At 42.5% G+C, this 17,461-nt stretch overlaps 1 protein-coding gene across 11 annotated transcripts in view; it reads left to right on the top strand.

Annotated features, from left to right (window-relative positions):
- The window catches only part of FGFR2 (fibroblast growth factor receptor 2), a 76,871-nt gene that overhangs the window by 13,958 nt on the left and 45,452 nt on the right, over window positions 1–17,461 (top strand). For 6 of the 11 annotated variants that reach the window (XM_085230244.1, XM_085230241.1, XM_085230242.1 and 3 more), the window contains exons 3-5: window positions 4,288–4,554; window positions 5,214–5,288; window positions 12,537–12,706. In XM_085230244.1, coding sequence (XP_085086370.1) covers window positions 4,288–4,554; window positions 5,214–5,288; window positions 12,537–12,706 — 512 coding nt within the window. The remainder of the gene's footprint in view (window positions 1–4,287; window positions 4,555–5,213; window positions 5,289–12,536; window positions 12,707–17,461) is intronic. The other 5 variants (XM_085230248.1, XM_085230249.1, XM_085230247.1 and 2 more) reach the window with 2 other exon arrangements.

Here is a 17,461-nt window from a genome sequence, read left to right as displayed (position 1 = left end):
CCTTGTACCATAGGCTTGTACCAGGGAGATGAGAAGGTTGCAAACCTGGTTGATACCTGGGCTTTCATTAGCTCCAGAGGCTACCTCCTGCAGAGAAGCAGGAAGTTTTGGTGTTTGTCTCAGTCGCTGGGGTCTTTGGCTATTCTGCTTCAGGCATAGTTCAGTGTTTCCATTCCATGTAGCTCACCCAGAGTGGTTTTGGATCTTCTGCAATTGTCAGAAGAACAGCAGGGCAGGAGAAGCAGCGGGAGGAGTGTTTGCCAGCCTGGCATCTCCCATGGGGACATTCAATTTTGCAATGAACCTCTTGGATTCGTGACAGGTCAGGTCTGTTGACCCTTCTGGGCATGCTGTAGTGAGTGTTTAGTTATTTACTAAAGCTTTTGAAGCGAAAGTGGCTTGATGGGATCTAAGGCTTTTGTGTTATGGAGAGTTGTGTGAGAATCTTTGCTGGGGTTAGCTATTAGCTGATTGTTTAATTATTTGGCTCTGTAACTAAGTAACTAAATGCCTTGAGCTTTAAGATAAGCAGCTCTTTGTTAACGTTTTAATAAATGGAGACAATTAATAATTATTTAAAATCTAAGGAAGTATAAATCTCTCGTTTCAGTGACCAGTCTTGAATAGAAATGTGACTTGGAATAGAATTCTGCACCTCATAATAATATTTAATGGGGCTTTCAGAATGTTCTCAGTCCTCCGTTGTGGTCGTGGCTTTCATACAAACAGTATTTACTCCATTTGATGGCTGGATTGCGTGAACCATGCTGTGACCATGTGTGAGCAGGTGAACAAAAAGTTCCCATCATGTGTTTATTTATCAGGGACTTAGTTTTCCATGGGGTGCTGTTCAGTGGCTCCACCTATAAAGTTTCAATATGCTTACGTTGATTGCAGCACTATTACAAATAAGGATGTAGCTGGGAGTAAACAATAGCAGAAGCAGTGTTCCTTGCCTTGTCCTCCAGTGCTTTAGAATGTCAACAGAAATGTTACACATCCTTTTGTTTGTTTGTTTTTTAAGGGTGACAGGCAGGTGTTAAAGCACCTTTGCAGTGGGAACTGATGCCACAATTATAGGATTTGCAGGTGAAGTCCCTAAAAGAGGAATCCTGGGCTGTGCAGAGCTCACCAAACGAAGTGTTGGGTGATGACTAGCAGTTTATGGGGATGGCTCAGGGATAGAGTTTTAGGCAGAAGGAGCATCAACGCGTTACGGAGTCATCAGATGTGATGCCAGGTCATCAAGCCTTGCTTGGCAGCTCGTGCTCTCCTGGGCCATTTCCTCCCTCCTCCTGCCTGAGATGTAGCTGGTTCTTTTTGCTTAGGATCTTTAGGTTTGGAAGAACTGCAGAAGACAGTGCCCCAAACAGCAGAGGATGGGTGCAAGTGAAGGCTGAGCGTGGCTCATTTCTTTGGTACGCTGCAAAGATGTGCAAGTGGGGAAATAATCCTCGTGTGATCCTCAGGGGCGGCATTGCTGTGATTATTATACAGTGTGCAAATGTGTCCCTAAATCTTAGAGCAGTGTACAAATGGCTTGTGAAGGGGTGGTGTCCCGGGGGAGTTGACTTTGCAGGGTATGGCTGTTTATGCACTGCTGGGAATTTGTTAACAGTTTGAACCCATCAATTTTCATTGTGAAGCTATTGGACAGGCTAATAATGCCTCTGAATCCCACCTGTTCTCTGTTTGCATTTGGGCACCATTTCAAACCCACACTGGAAAAGTTTATAGGCAAACATTATAAAAAGTGACAGTCTTAAGTGCTGCTACATTCTAGTTTGGCAACACAAAGGCTCACCTGAAAGAGCTCACTATTTCCAAACATGACTTCATTACTTCATGACAACGCTCGGTGATGGATCTTCTCTGATACTCTGATGAGAGAGACATGCAGCAAGATTGCATTTACTAAACTCTAATTCCTTAATACCTACTTTTTTTTTTTCTTCTTTTTTTTTAATGTTTTGCTGCTAGTTTTCCTTTTAAAACTGTATTTGAGTTTGGATTTGTGTTGGAAGAGTTGAATTAAATTGGGGATAGTCATTTTAGAAATCAAGGATGAGAAGTAGAAAATGATTTTTCTTGCAACCTGTGTGAGCATCCTGCAAGTGTCCCAGTGCTGCTCAGCACAGCCTCACAGGCACTTGGGGGAGGGCTGAGCTGTCCTCACCCATGGTGGCTTTGACAAAGACCTTTTAAAAGACTCTGGGTACGTTTTCAGCACAGTGTAAACTCTGTAAAAGAAATGTACTTTGCAGGTGGAGTGCTTACAAAGTAAACGTCAAAGTAAATTAGCAAGCCAGTGTCAGCTTTTTTTTTTTTTTTTAAAGTTTATTTTGACACTGGATTCTGTATTACAAATATTCTCCAGTATACTCAAATGTATTTATTACAGATGTATGTGCAGCAACAGCCCATGCTTGTTCTGGAAATGAGAGTTTGAGCAGCACAGTGCAGCGCTCAGTGAAACACCTGCACTGCAGACCCATGGATTCCTGGCTGCATCAGCAAGACTGAATGAGTTTGTAAAATGTGAAGCTGTATTGTAACGGCTTGTTGTAGGCTTCGAGATGGAGTTTTGGGAAATGCAGAGACCCAGTTATAAAATCTAAATCTGTGAAATGTTATAGTGCCCATAAACGGTCTAGCTCAGGTTTTGCTGAAATGGTTCTCCCAGCCACTGCCCTGCTGTGACATGTGCCACTTCAGCTGTCTGAAAAACACACTTGCCTCAGGGGAAGAGATGGGAGGAGCTTTGCAGGGGCTCATCCCTGGATCTGGTCTCTTTTTGCATCAGGCAAACTACCATCCAGCTCCCTGAAAATGTGTGGTTTCCGAATGAGCGGGAGGACAAACTGGGTTCTCTGCTTTCAAGTAGAACGAAAGATTGAACAGCCCAATGAATGGGGTTCTGACAGAGCTTCAGCATGACCAAGCACCCACATGATGGCTAGCTTGGACCTGGCGCTTGTTTCAGCCTTCTCTGTTGAACGTGCAATGTGAGAAATGAGCACACGGGAGGAATGTGGTTTTCAGGGCATGGTATTCTTAGAAGCAAGGGTGGACACTGAGGGAATATTAAAAGGGGTGACTCCCAACAAACAGAAAGCAGCGTGTGTTGTGTTTATTTGCACACCCATGGGAGCACAGTTGGTGTCTGTGTAGAACATGTGTCAGGATGAGAGCGGCAGCCAGCTGGGAGACGTGACCATCAGGAGCAAGCAGAAAACGTGTTCGTGTTTTTCTCCCATATTTACTTTTTTGCCTTGACGAGGGGAGGAGGCTGGTGGGAGAGGGATGCTGTGGCTGTCAGGTGAAACCAGTGACAAAATCAGTCCCTAATGCATGGCACTGTCCAGGTGCTTCATAGGGGTGGCTTGGAGAGGTCCCTCCACCCCATACAGCTGCCCCATGGGGATGACGCAGCTGTAGTAACTACAGGCAGATGTCATTTTCCAAGGATTTTTTTGATTTTTATTTTAAAGACTGTGGTTTGATGCGCTCAATGTTTAGTTACAAAAGGGAACTGATGGATGAGCAGATTTGCTCTGAATGGCTGGGAAAAACATGCCTTCAGAAGTTTTCTGTTTCTAGGTGTCTGCTGTGCTCTGCTCGGGGAGGTTGTAAAGTAGGGAATGAAGAGGAGAAAATAAAAAGGAAAAAGTTACTGTTGCTTGGAGCAGAGTTGGCAGTGTAGAGAGCAAATGTTGAGGCTTTGGAAAAGGTGAAAACTAAAGGGCACCATATAGGCTGTGTGTGGAACTTCATGTTTACGAGTTTAGTGTGGTTTTCTTGGCTATTTTTCTCTAAAATAGCTCTTTTCAGGTTTAGAAAGAACCCGAAATCTAAAATCAGACGAGGACAGATAAATGTTGAATTACAGACACAAAAGCTGTGATATGAAACTGAAGTTTTTGTTTCAAGCTCTTCCTGCCTCCTCCAAGCTCTCTTTGTGCCTTTAGGTTCAGTTCTCATCTCATTGGGGTTGGCATGGTGTGGCTGTGGGGTGGATTCTGACTCTGTGGCAGCTGAGATAAAGGACATGACAAGGGGCCTATCGAAGGGGAATGAGTTTTCTGTGTGGTGAATTTTTTTTTGAAAACGCAGCTTATCTGTATCTTCACGTGATTCAGTTTTACAAGTCAGGTTGCTGGGCTAATCTGGATGAAACTTTTTATTGAACGTGATTTCTGTGGATAAAAAGGGCCTTCACTGACTTGTGTTGGAAATTCTCTCCTTTCCTTCTTTCTTCTTTTTCCTCCTTCCCTTCAACCTTCGCAGAGCCGCCAACCAAATACCAAATCTCTCAGCCAGATGTACACTCAGCACTTCCAGGAGAACCACTTGAGTTGCGCTGTCAATTGAAAGACGCCGTCATGATCAGTTGGACTAAGGATGGGGTCCCTTTGGGGCCCGACAATAGGACAGTGATTATTGGGGAGTACTTACAAATTAAAGATGCTTCACCCAGAGATTCGGGCCTCTATGCTTGCACTGCTATTAGGACCCTAGACAGTGATACTCTGTACTTCATTGTAAATGTTACAGGTGAGTGAGCTAAACATAGGTTTTGCATGTAGAAGCTGTAAAATGTCATATAAAGATATATAATAATATAACTTGAAACAGTCCAGTTGGGCACAGAAAGTTTAGCTGAGTTCTGCAGTTGAGGTATTTCGGGTATTTTCCCCTTTGTCCTGATTCTAAAATGGCATTGGTTTGTATATACAACTTCTGCTTCGTGGGGTCTGTACTAATAGCTGCCGAGTAGCCCTCTGTTTTATGCCTCCATGACAGGTTTAAATTGTACAGAGTTGCTGTTATGATGATGATAAAACCAGTAAAATGAATATGAGGTTTTTCCCCCCAGTCCAAAGAGAAAAAAGGCTGTCCTACATCCTTTTACGTGGCTTTGTTTAGAGACAAATTGCTCTCCAGGCACTCAGTTCTGGTCAGCTGAATGTCTCAAAGAGAAGCAAAGCTTTTTCAGTCCAAAGATTTTTGGAGTTAACGAGCTCTCTTTGGAAGCTTCTGTAGCATTTAAGGTTTATTAGCTAGTTTTGTTAGGATTTTGTAAGAACACGCATTCATGCATTTTCTATAGTTTCTGCACAACTAACGTAACTTGGTAGATAATATAAGATGTAGCATATTTGTTTGTCTATAAAATACTCTCTTTTAATGTCTTGGTTATTTTTAATGTGCAGATGCTCTTTCTTCTGGGGATGATGAAGATGACAATGATGGGTCTGAGGACTTTGTGAATGACAGCAACCAGATGAGTAAGTAGCAGCACGCTGCCGGAGGTGCCTGGCAAGATAAGCTTCACATGGAAAATAGCATCCAGTTTCTTGCACTCCTGCCTTCAGAGCTCCTCGACTGTTAACTGCATGTGCTATCAAATAGTGGTATCTTCTGTCCTCTTCCATTTTCTGTTTCTCCTGGTTCGTAATTTGGAGCAAAAAGAAAAAATAAACTAATATTCTTTTAAACACGCTTTCCTGGTCTGTACTTTCTGTCTCTCTTCTTGCTTGCATTTCTGAAGTTTCCTGTCTTCTTAAATTGAAATTTGGTCTTTATCTGTTTTAGTTAATCTTTGAGAATCTTACCTTTCTCTGAACCTGGGCTGAAATCTAGAAGAAGCAAAAATCCAACTCACGTTGTTAAAAGGTGGTAGTGTGGAAGCCTTAAAAATGAAACTGAGGTTTTTCTGAGGCAAATCCCTTCCGTCCTGGACAGAAATCTCGTGGGAAAGAATGGGTTTGGAAGCAATGGTTTTGTTGTTGCCTTTTTTTTTTTTTTTTTTTTTTTTTTTTTTTTTTTTTTTTTTTTTTGGTCTGCAAAGGACTTCAAGGTTTGTCACAAATAAGGCAGTCTCTCACCAAAACCACGTTTTGTGTTACTTACCCATGATGAAAATAAGGCTAAAAGAATCTTAAGCCTAGCTGGATGTTCAACTTCGATCCCTTTGGAGAATTTGGAAAGCTGTTAATAGACTCTAAATAGAACAGCCGCTAAGAAAAAAAAGAAAGTAAAATTCATATTGGTTCCTTATGTTCCCATGCACCATTGCAAAGATCCCATTGGATGGCTGGTAGCTTGCTACTACTCATGCTTTGGAAAGTCAATAACACAACAAACACAGAAGCCCTCCATTAGAAATGTCGGCTGGTTGCAGAAGCAGTAGCCAGGAGTGTGTTTGCTCCGTGGACGTGTTAGCAATTGGCAGTGATACTAAATACTTGAAGCACTTGTTGGGATGAAGGAGCACGTGCCTTATTTCAGCTACCCTAGTTAGTTACTACTGTATACGACTGCCTTGTTCTGAAGCTGTGAAACATTAGATGCTATTTAAAGTGATATAAGCAGTGAGCTGCTGGTGTGGCCCCTGCCATCTGTTAGTGCATTACCCCAGTCTGATGCACAGGTGCAGCTTGAAGTGGCTGGAGTTAAGCAGATGTAGGCTGTTTGGACAAAGGAATGCAGTGGCAGAGATAATTGGTGAGTTTGGATAGGAGACATTGCTTTTAAAAGAAATTGTATGGGCAAAACCTCCAAGCCCAGGCAGTGTTAGTATTCCCGTGAAAAGGGCTTGTGGGGAGGAATTCCTTTTAGGAAACATCCCTGTATCGGTTATCACTTCAGGGTTTTACTGGTGCCTGTCAGAAAAGGGCTTGCAAGATTTTCAGAACACGGTTGTTCTTAGGAGCTTTGGAGATGAACTGAGAACAAATGGGTTTTGGAAGTACGTGTAGCAAGAGAAAGGCAAGGACCTGATTTCAAGGCAGCTGAGTGATGTGGTAGCCATTGCTCCCCTTTCATTGAATGGGGATAGCTACCCTGTGATATCTCCAGTAACGCTGCTGATACTGTGGTAATACCAGCATCATTTTGCGCCACTGTGAATGTATCTTTATTCAGGAGCTGTTGGAAGGGCGCTGACAACTTCTGCTTGCTGGGGATGGGTTGAGTCAGTCACACTTTCCCTGCTCAGAATGAAAGCTGCCTCTGAAGCGTGACTCTTCAGGCTTCTCAGGTGGTGGGGAGCATGCAAACTTCTGCAAACTGGAACTGAGGCAACACCAGCTGGGTAGATGGCACCCAAGCAGAGTATTTCCCAGACAAGAGCTCATAAGAGTGTCTTTCACAAGGTGCCCAAAGACTGCTGCTCCCCTTGTGAGCTGCAGGTAGGCACAGGGTGCAGCCCAGCCTTCCTTCTGCTGTATGAGCACTCAAAAGGAAGCGTGGGAGCCAGAAAAAGGATTGTGGCACAGCATTCCTGCAAACAGTCTGTTTTCAATGAAAAGTTGCATCATAGTAACTCAGTTGGTTTAATACAACTTTGCTGAAAGATGATTATGATTTGGCATGATCAGAGCTGCCTGAAAGTTAGGGGTGGGACTCAGTTTTGATCCTTTTGAAAACCACTGAAGCTTGCCTATCTGATACCTTGTGAGCCTTCCCATCAGCATTCTTGGCCGTTACTCTTGTGCTACTCTTGTAGTGTGTTGCACCTGAAAGGCCACATCTAATTTAAGAAATGGAGTTGCAAGCCTGATTGAAAAGTGAATGTGAAGCTGAAGAGTAGTTTAAGTCCACGCTGAGAGTGCCGTGGGGGAGGCAGTGGTGTGCAATGCTCAAACTCCCTTCCCACCTTCCTGCTGTTGGGCACAGCCTGGGGAAGACCGGATCCCACCAGTCGCTGGTTGCTGCTCCTTAAGAGAGGAGCTCCTTAAGTGTTTCCTGAACAGGGTTTGAGCATTGCAGATCCAAAACTATTTAACTGATAATTTACATGCAAATTACAGCTGTGATCATTAAGGATAAGCAATGGAAATTGGCCTGGTTATGCCTTTAGTGATGGAAACAAAAGGCCATGGTCTTCAAAGGTTGTTGCTTTTTGATGAAACAATTCTGATAAAGTCCAGCTGTCTTGGCATGTTAATTATAATGTGATGAGGCAGGAAATGGCTGCAGTGCCTTCCACGGGAAGCTGAACCTTGGCATCCTCATTCCTGCATATTTAAACCCAAAGCAAACCTTTTAGAACTGTTTTATTTACTAGTTCAAGTGCTCTTTTAAGCTTTTTGAGAATTTTTCTTTGCCTCTGTTACAAATGTGTTTACCGAGGCCAAGGTTTTCAAATGCAGGCGAAGGGATTGAGGAGGAAATCCGGCCTGTGCTCCAAGGCTGCCCTGGGAACACAACTGCTCCTGGAGGACTGAGGTGTGGGTGCTCAGGAGCCCGAGCAGCAGCCTGCTCTCAGGAGACAGGGGCACTCGTGTTGCACACGTGTGCATTCATTCAGCCATTTGGCCTGTGTGTATTTTTAAGTAAAAGGCATGCATAGCAGATTTCACACTGTGTTTGGTGTCCTCCTAGCCTGACAGATATCTTAACTGTCTGAAAAAAAAACCCAATGTGGTAGATTTGTTCCAGACTGCATCCTGAATAGCTTTTTATTACTTCCAGCTTTTGTTGAAGTGATTAGCGCTCACAGGGAAGGTGCAGGGCTGGTTCCACTGCAAAACCAGTCCTCTCTGTCCATAAAACAGCTGTGTTGGATGCTCAGTTCTGCTCCTAGTGAGGTGCCTCAGCCTCTGCTCCTAGTGAGGTGCCATCTCTAGATATAGGCCTAGATTTCCTATCACAAAGCTAAGGGCTGCTCTCCATCAGTTCTTACTGGTTGTGGCTCTTTGTTGGTGCTTGTTGCCTTGTCATCACTGGGATTTTGAGAAATAACCCTAACTTCAAGAGTTCCTATAGGACAAGGCTGCACTGATATTGGGGTTGCACCAAGGCCTGCCAACAGTATTTTGCTGGGTAACACAGGGTAGCCCTAAGGATGCTTCTGTTCTGCCTTCAACTCTGATCGGGTTGGGAAGTTTATAGTTTTTTTTTTTTTTCTTTCCTTATCATCTTTTAAACAAATTCTTCTGGGCCAAGCAATGGTAAATTGGCACTAAGAACAAAAAGTATCTAAATGTAATCCACATGCTGTGCTTTTCATGCCTTGAAGAGTTTCGGAAAGGATAAAACAAGGTTCAAATTCATCAGATCCTGCAGAGTGGAAACCCGCTCAAGGGAGCAGCAAAAATTGGATGCTGCCTAGAAGTGTTTTTTAATTAAAGGTCAAATACAATTGCACTGAAAAGCTCGGGGTGGCTTGGTGTGGTCATTCCAGGTGCACTGAGTGGCTCAAGGTGCTCCTCGGGCTAGTTTGGAATGGACTACTCCTTTATTTCTTTGTATTAGGTGTGTTCAGAGAAAAAAAATAATCAAGAAATTCTGAAGTGGTCCCCTGGGCCGCCTAATTTCAATTTCACATGCAGGAGATTTGCCTGATTAGATGTAATGTATTTGCAGCAGAGTGCAGTGAGGGTCAGCAGGATATTTTCTTCGCTAATGAGAGCTCTAAAAGCGATCAGGAATTCCCACTCCTTCCCCTGCTGCTCGCTGCTGCTGCTTATGGGACTGGCACTGGTTGTTAGTGGGAGCTTCTTCCAGGGGTGTGTCCTTCATCCTATAAGCAGGGTGGCATGTCACAGAGATGGTCTGTAAGGGGTCAGCCCGTGCTGGTACATTACATGTATTCTTCGTTTTAAGATGGAATTGCTCTCAAAACAAAAGCAGAAATATGCTTTTAGGTTTTGTTAAGTTTCTCTATGAAGAGAAAGACCATGCATCGCTGTAAGAAACCACAAAAGGAGTGCGAGTGGTACAGTTTGTGGATATTGCTGCCTTTCTTGTTTTCCTTAAATGTGCTGGTGAGCTGCCAATATGCATTGCTGGTATCCTAGTGAAAAATGGCAGGGTATCCTACATGATCTCAGATAGTGGTTTCAGCATGTCATGTCTACATGTTTTTCTCAGAGTACCCCTGTAATCGGGAGCTCTAGAGGGTATGCTGATGTGAGGCTTGTGTGAGGGAAAGCTTTCCAAGCACAGCCCTTGCCCCTAGCCTGGAGTTTCCCTCCCTCTCTCCATTCCTCCCTCTTTCCCTCTGTGGCTGCTTTTCTTTATTCCTGCCAGCATCCTCCCAACCTGTTCTCTGCTCCCACCTTTTCCATGGAGTAAATTGTTTCTTCACTGTGTATTTCTTGTACGTGAGAATTATTTGGACACTTCCATGGACTTTTCAAGGATGGGGGGACAAGGGAATAATGCGCAAGACAACCATAGGATGAGCTGCACTGTAATGCAATACACGCTAGTACTTGCATAGAGTACTTTTATAAAAACTTGACTGCATGAGGTATTTGAATACTGACCTACTCATATGCCTTGATCCTCAGTTGTGTCCCATGGAGAGCTTCCCACTGAGCTGGGTGCAGGCTGCAGGGCATTGCTGCCTTCGAGGAGTTGTGGAACCTGAGCTTAGAGCTCCTGCTTGTCCATTGGTGCTTCCTGAGCCATCAGTGCTTTGGACACGTGCAAATGCATGAGATGGATGTGATAAGCAGGGACAATGATTGCTGCAAAGCTTCTGAGTCAGAGGTGCCTATTTGGGGCATAGAATCAATTAATAGTTTGGGTTGGAGGGGCTTCAAAGGCCACTGCAGGGCAGGGACACCTCCCACCAGGCTGTCCAAAGCCTTATCCAGCCTGGCCTTGAACACCTCCAGGGAAGGGACATCCATTGCTTTCCTAAATCTACTCTCTTTTAGTTTAAACTCATTACCCCATGTCCTGTCACTACATATGCTGCTGAAGAGTCCCTCCCCATTTCTCCTGTAGACCCCTTCAGGTGCTGGAAAAACAGAATGATGTCACACTGCTCATTCTCCAGGCTGAATAAGCCCAGCTTCCTCATCTTTTCTCCATAGGAGAGGTGCTCCAGCCCTCTGATCAGCCTCGTGGCTTCCTCTGAATCCTTTTCAACAGCTCCATATCTTTTTTGCTGCTCTGAGATGGCAATACAACCAGTTAGGGTGGTCTGACGTGCTACAGTTTGGTATTGGTCACCTTACATTGCCCTGTGAGATGTATCTACCCATCCAGGGAAAATATCCCTGTAACACATCACCACCAGCCTGTAATTCTGCCCTCGTTGCATACAGACCTAATGTAATTTGGTCTTTGAGTGTAGTATGTAATTCCTTTGGTTGCCTTTGTTTAAACTCTTCTGTTGGTTTAATGTGATCCTGGTTTTAGCAAATAACATTAGCAGTAATTTTCCTTGCATTTCTAATTCACTTTAGTCTGTGTAACAATTTCTTAGCGTGCTAGTTAAATTTCCAATAGTTACCTGATTTTCTGTTTTGATTACATGCACAAATTTGCTTTGCTTTTCTACTTCATTAGTTTTAACTCTAATTGCCACTTCAGGCAAAAAAAAAAAAAAAAAAAAATCACTTATCGTTCTTAGCATCATTTTAAGACTTGCTTTTGGAATGTTTTCTTTATACAGAAAGAGATGTTGTTAAAGAATTTATTCCTGTATTTTCTATCCAGCTGTATTTTTATTTAGGGAGGGGGGTGGCAGGATTTCTGAGTTTACACTGATTGTAAGAGCTGCTATAAATATTTGAGGAACGGAAGAGTTTATTTATAGTCGAGTGTAAGGCTGCTAATGAAGGAAATGAAACAGGGCTGAGAGAAATAGAGTTCTTTTTCTGGACCCCTCTAGTCCTCAAAATTCCACAGTAATCTGATTTGCTTCGGGAAAATGCCATTGTAAAATAAATTAATGTTTCCTAGTGTTAAACAGATCTTGAATACTTTTTTATTTTTTTTCAGCTGTAATGGGGATATAACCAAAGTGTTGTCAGGAAAGCACTGTGCAATGTAACCAAAGTGGCATATGGGTCCAGAGCATGGGCTGATCTTCGATGTTTTGGGTAAAAATGTATTGGGTAAAGGAAGATAGTTAGACGTGTTCTGTTGTGCTGTGTTGGTCATTCTAGTACATGACAGAGGATTGATGTTTCGGACAAAAGAGGCATTTTCCACACTTCTCTGTGCTGGTGGGCACTAAATGACAAACTCTTGCTGAGTTTTGCTGATCCTCTCTCCTTTTTGGTTAAGTTTTTTGGCAATATATTCCATTTGCAGATAGATTTTAATGGCATCTCAACAGCACAATCAGCCTTGCCATGTTGCTCTGCGACAGATAGTTGTGCTTGTTCCCCTTCAGATGGGGAGAAGATTAAGGCTGAGACTTCAAATGGTTCTGCCTTTGTCCAGCTTCACAACTGGGGTTTGTTGAGTACTTGCAGTAACTCAAATGGGGATCCTGATCAGTGGAATCTGCTGAAGGCTTGGTCCCTCTGTCTCACTCAACACCCACAAAGCGAGGAATATCTGTGCTTAATTATTGGAATTCTCTCATAAATCGTGTATTCAAGGCTGCAGACTGAGCTGTTTGCAAAACTCTGATCAACGCTTGCAGCAGATGATTTCCAGTCCTGTACCCTTCCTAGAACACACTGTCCCCACTAAAACAAATGCAGCTTCCATCCATGGAACGGACTGGAAAGGGAGGTTGGGTGCCAAGCTCTGACTTTTCTGGATGTTTCTCCTTGCAACAGGGGCGCCTTATTGGACACACACAGATAAAATGGAGAAAAGGTTACACGCAGTGCCAGCAGCAAACACTGTCAAGTTTCGTTGCCCGGCTATGGGAAACCCAACACCAACCATGAGATGGCTGAAAAACGGGAAAGAGTTTAAACAAGAACATCGTATTGGCGGCTATAAGGTAAGATCTCATTAAGTTATTTTGCAATTTCTGATCTTGACCAATGCTGAAAAAAAAAAACCAAAAACCCACAACAACAACTTGCTGAAGTCAACAGAAAGTCTTTAAATGGACTTGGATCAAATTTAAAAGCAAAAAAATAATAATTGTTTTCTTCTGAGGAAGGGAGGGTGGTTTCTTTGGCTGTTACTGAGTTTTAATTCTGATTTTTTTTTTTTCTAACATTCAATACAAGTGCAACTAAAGTTTGTTTATAAAGACTTATTTGGAAGACTAAAGACTGACGCTGCAAAATGCAGTAAGATCTGAAGATTTTGCTTCATTCATTTTCAGCTGCATTGTTAAAGCCACGACCATCCGCAGTGATGATTATAGGCAATTTAATAAAAGAAGGGTCAGAAGTCAAAAGTTATTATTTTCTATAGAGTTTATGGTCTATGAAACTGAAATGGGAAGCAGAATTTGAGAGAAAGCAACAATTACTTAGAAGGGTTTGTTTGAATTTTAAATAGGTTCAGATTAGATGTCTCATTCGAAGCTGGTGGTTACTTATTGTGAGAGTGGTTTGGGAAGGCCAGCTTGTTCTCTGGCTTAGTGCATGGACCTTTAACCTCCAGATATCTGCCTGGGTCAGGTCAGAAGTCAGAATGGGGTCATCTTATCCCAGCGAATAGGAGCTCAAGGCTTGGATGCCAGGTTGGGTTCGTGCATGCACTGTGCCGTCCTACGCCAGATTTCTGAGCCACCCTAATCTCTGTTATGGGCTTTCTGACTGTGTCCCTGGTATGAGGTACGAAATGAGAAGTTTCTGAGTTTGACTCGCTTTGTCAAGTTGGTTGTAAGTTGCAATGTACTGCTGAGGAGCCCAGAGCAATCTGCAGCCATCACTTCATGGTCCAGCGCCGAGCTTTGAAGCGCGTGGATGGAGTGAGCGTGGATGTTGCTTTGTGTGCTGTTGACTCAGATCCTGCTCATTACAAAAAATGTTTTCCAGTGCGGAGGAGGACAAGCCATAGCCTCCTTTCCTCTCTAACTAGATTTACTGTAGAAAGTGTCAGTTTTTCCAACGTTTGTGTTAGCAGAGGGTGAAGCCCAGTAAATCTCCCCGCACGAACGCTAATTATCCAAGTAGACTTTTCCATCTATTTGCTTACACCATAAATTGCTGTTGCTTATGAGTGTACACCTGGCAGCACCTTCTGCCTTTCATAATACTATGGAGTGTTAACGAATTGGCTACAATTCAGTGGCTTTTACCTTTCTCACAGTGCTTATTTAAAAAAAAAAAAAAAAAATCAATTAAAAAAACCCTTAATCCTGTCTTGGAAAATAATAGTAATCACTTCAGTACAGACTGAGATGTTGTTTGTACACTCTGCATCTCATGAAGGGGAAATGCAGATATCACACTTGAAAACCACGAAGGAAAGTTGGTGTCTTGTCAGATACCTGTCTGCTTTGGGAGAGCGGTCTGTAAAGGGCTGAATCCCTGCTGCTGCTGTTGGCCTGGGTGAGAGACCTGGGTGAGCTCATTCCTGCTCTACAGTAGACATACATAAAGCAGCACAAATTAAATTTTTGGTCATGTATATTAAATGTGTACAATTTCCTAGGTACGTATGTGCTTTGGAAAGAAACTACAGATGCCTATTTCTAAAGCCAGCTGGATAAGTGAAGTATGTACCTATAATTCTAAATCATAAAAACTTCTTACATCTCCAGTATAAAGGAAAAAAGGAGGGCATGCAGCTGCGGGTTTTAGGCTTTCTTCTTGCTCATAAATACATCAGCTTTAAAATGATCTGGAAGCATTTACTTATCATTGTCATTCTGCTTACCAAGTCCAAGTATATTCCAGATTCTTTTGGTGTTTTGAGTAACTGTGCTTTTAAGGTGGAAACGTTATCAATGGGTGACTCCTCAAGAATGAGGTCTCCAGAGCTACTGGACACTGTGTCCTTTATTTGTTGGAGAGGCTGAGGTCACCACAGGCTTGCTCAAAATGACTGGGGAATAAGAATTGTATCTTCTCAGCAGTTTTATGCTGCATTTTCTGCAAAGGAAAACTCAGAAAAAAGTCAATCACTCTTCCTGTACTGGCCCATGTGCAGCCAGCGTTAACAGCAGCCCACAATATTTCTTGTACACCAGCTTGTCTTAAGCCTAGGCATTGCAACATATAAAGTGCTTCTGCCATAGATCTTCATACACAAATACTCTGAGCAAATAGAATAGCGTGAACCAAGTTTGGCCATATCTGCCATGACCAGACTTAATGCTTCCTTTTGGAAGGCTTTAAGAACAAAGAAAGGGAAGGAAGAAGTGAAGTTCTCCAGTAATCCTCCAGCCACCTCTCCCCTGCTGCTCTGAGCCACGATATCTCTGCTTTGTATGCTCTGTATCGCAATCAGATAGCAGCCTGTAGCACTTTGTCCCTCCGACTGGGGAATGTCTTGAGTCAATTTACATTCAGGCAGGCTAGCAGAAGGGTGTATGCACTGGCCAAGATAGCTCCCAGTGCGAAATTCCTCCATCGTGACTAATTCTGGGTGGTGAAATTCAAGATTCTGTTTTTCAGAGCATTACCTGCAGTAAGGAGGATTGGTTATTGAATTTCTAAGCACCTTTTTTTTAATGCCTCCTCAAGTAGTGATTCTTGCTTGTGTGTTTAAAGGTATTTTATGAGGTTTTTTTTTTAGAGTGAATGCTCTAAACCCTCCTTGTGAGAATACAGCAGCCTTCACTTTTCTATACACCACCCGGAAAGTAAATGTACTTCTATCAGTGGATGCTGTTTAAGTATTAACAGGTGTGTGTTTTCACATATGTCTTTTGATAAGCTTCATCTCTACGGTGGTCTTTTCCACGTTTAAATTCAGCCATATATACATATAGAGTAAAGGAAAGAATGCTGGCTCCTTAGGAACTACAGAAACCTGTGGCTTTTCTGTAGGTATTCTGTATTTCTTCTCATTCCCTGAGCAATACTTGTTTGACTGAACTGTGCAGACTTTGTGGGGAAATGCATTTTGGTTTCTGACCTTTTTTCTTTGAAATTCATTTAGTATTGACTCATTTATACTATTTTTGTTTTTCTTGCTAGATGAAAACTTCTAATCATGCATCTAGTTACTGAGATGATTTTATTATTAAAATTAAACAATTGTCCACAATTACTGCATATGCAAAAAAACAAAGTATTTCTGTGACAATCTCCTCACCCATTGTGTTTTGATTCCAGTTAGGTTTGCTGACCACCAAGTTATGCTTCAGAGGTAGCTGTATATATTTCACATTGGTGATTTAGTTTAAAAATTAGATTATTTGGAGAGACTATCTGAAAGGATTGGCTAAAAATGTCATGGAGAAGATTGCCCAAAAAAGCATGTCAGTGATTTGCTAGAAGTGTCAACACCTGATTTTCAGGAATTCAGTACTGAATGGTGGTGGTCTTTCAGTACTTAAAAGGAGTTTACAAACAGGAGATAGGCATTTTACAGTCTGGTAGTGATCAGGCTGTGCAGAGAGGTGTGGGTGCCCCATCTCTGGAGGTGCCCAAGGCTATGGATGGGGCACTGGCCAGCTTGAGCTGCCCCTACGGCACGCGGTTGGAACAGGGTGGGCTTTAGTGTATCTTCCAACACAAGTTATTGTATGACTCAGAATGAGGGCTTCAGTTTGGGAGTCTTTGTTGGGAGAAGCTGCCCTCATCCCTGGCAGATGCATTCAGCTGGGCTTTGCGGTGCTACACTCGTAAACAGAAAGCAATCGGCCAAAGCTGAATCTCGCTGAATCCAGATTCACAACATAAATCCAGTAGTATGATAATCTGTCATAAATGCTTTGTGCTGTCATAGCAGTTGTTTAGCTTAAACTAAAGAGACTTTATTTTTTTATATAAAAACATCACTTGCAACTCATTGGATTTGCTGAATTACTACTTACTGGCATTGCAAGAAGGGAAATTACACAAATAGATTCTAATATTTCCATGTAATATATGCACTTACTAAAAGCAAGATACTATCTTATTGAATACTACTCAACTTCTTGTGTTCTCCGTCAGTTAATTACTTATAGCTTGTTACCTTTTTTGTTTTAACTTTTCTGGAACTCTGTCCTGTCCTTTCTGTTTCGTGACCAAATAAGTTAAAAACTCTTGTTCTAATTCTGAATTTATAAATTTGTAATGGCAAAAAAAAAAAAGGTTTGATCAAGTTTCCCAAAACAAGTCATAAATTAGTAAAATATTGGTTTTATTGATATTGATTGTTCTAGAGTAATTCTTTCTGAGCAAATGCTGACTTAGTGTTCTGTTATCTCCTTATTCAATCTTTGAACTGATTCTGTCTTGTTAAACTTATTTCTAAGCTCCTAATGCTGTGGGGGAAAAAAAAAAAAAAAAAAAAAAAACAACACAAAAAAACAAACACCAATGTATTGTTTTGATGCATAGCCCCAAAAGGGGAAGCTGGGGAGAGGGGCTGTGATTTGGGGCTGGAGGTCTTGGGTCTTGTTGTCACACACCCGGCAATGCAGTGTTTAGCATCCATGCCCTCCACCAGCTGCTGGGGGATCACCTGCATTTTATTTCCTATTCCAAGCCCACATGGCCAATCAGGACTCCTAAGCTTTGGACTGAAGGGATTTTTACTTACGCTGTTGGCAGCAGCCCTGAGCAGCCCCTCCCTTCTGTAGGGACCTACAGAACAGCAGAGCAAGGAGCAGGATTTCAGACCTATGGTTGTAATGATC

The sequence above is a fragment of the Meleagris gallopavo genome, chromosome 8, assembly GCF_905368555.1.
Source record: "Meleagris gallopavo chromosome 8, MGAL_WU_HG_1.1, whole genome shotgun sequence".
Taxonomy (NCBI): Eukaryota; Metazoa; Chordata; class Aves; order Galliformes; family Phasianidae; genus Meleagris; species Meleagris gallopavo.
This window is presented reverse-complemented; position numbering and strand designations above follow the sequence as displayed.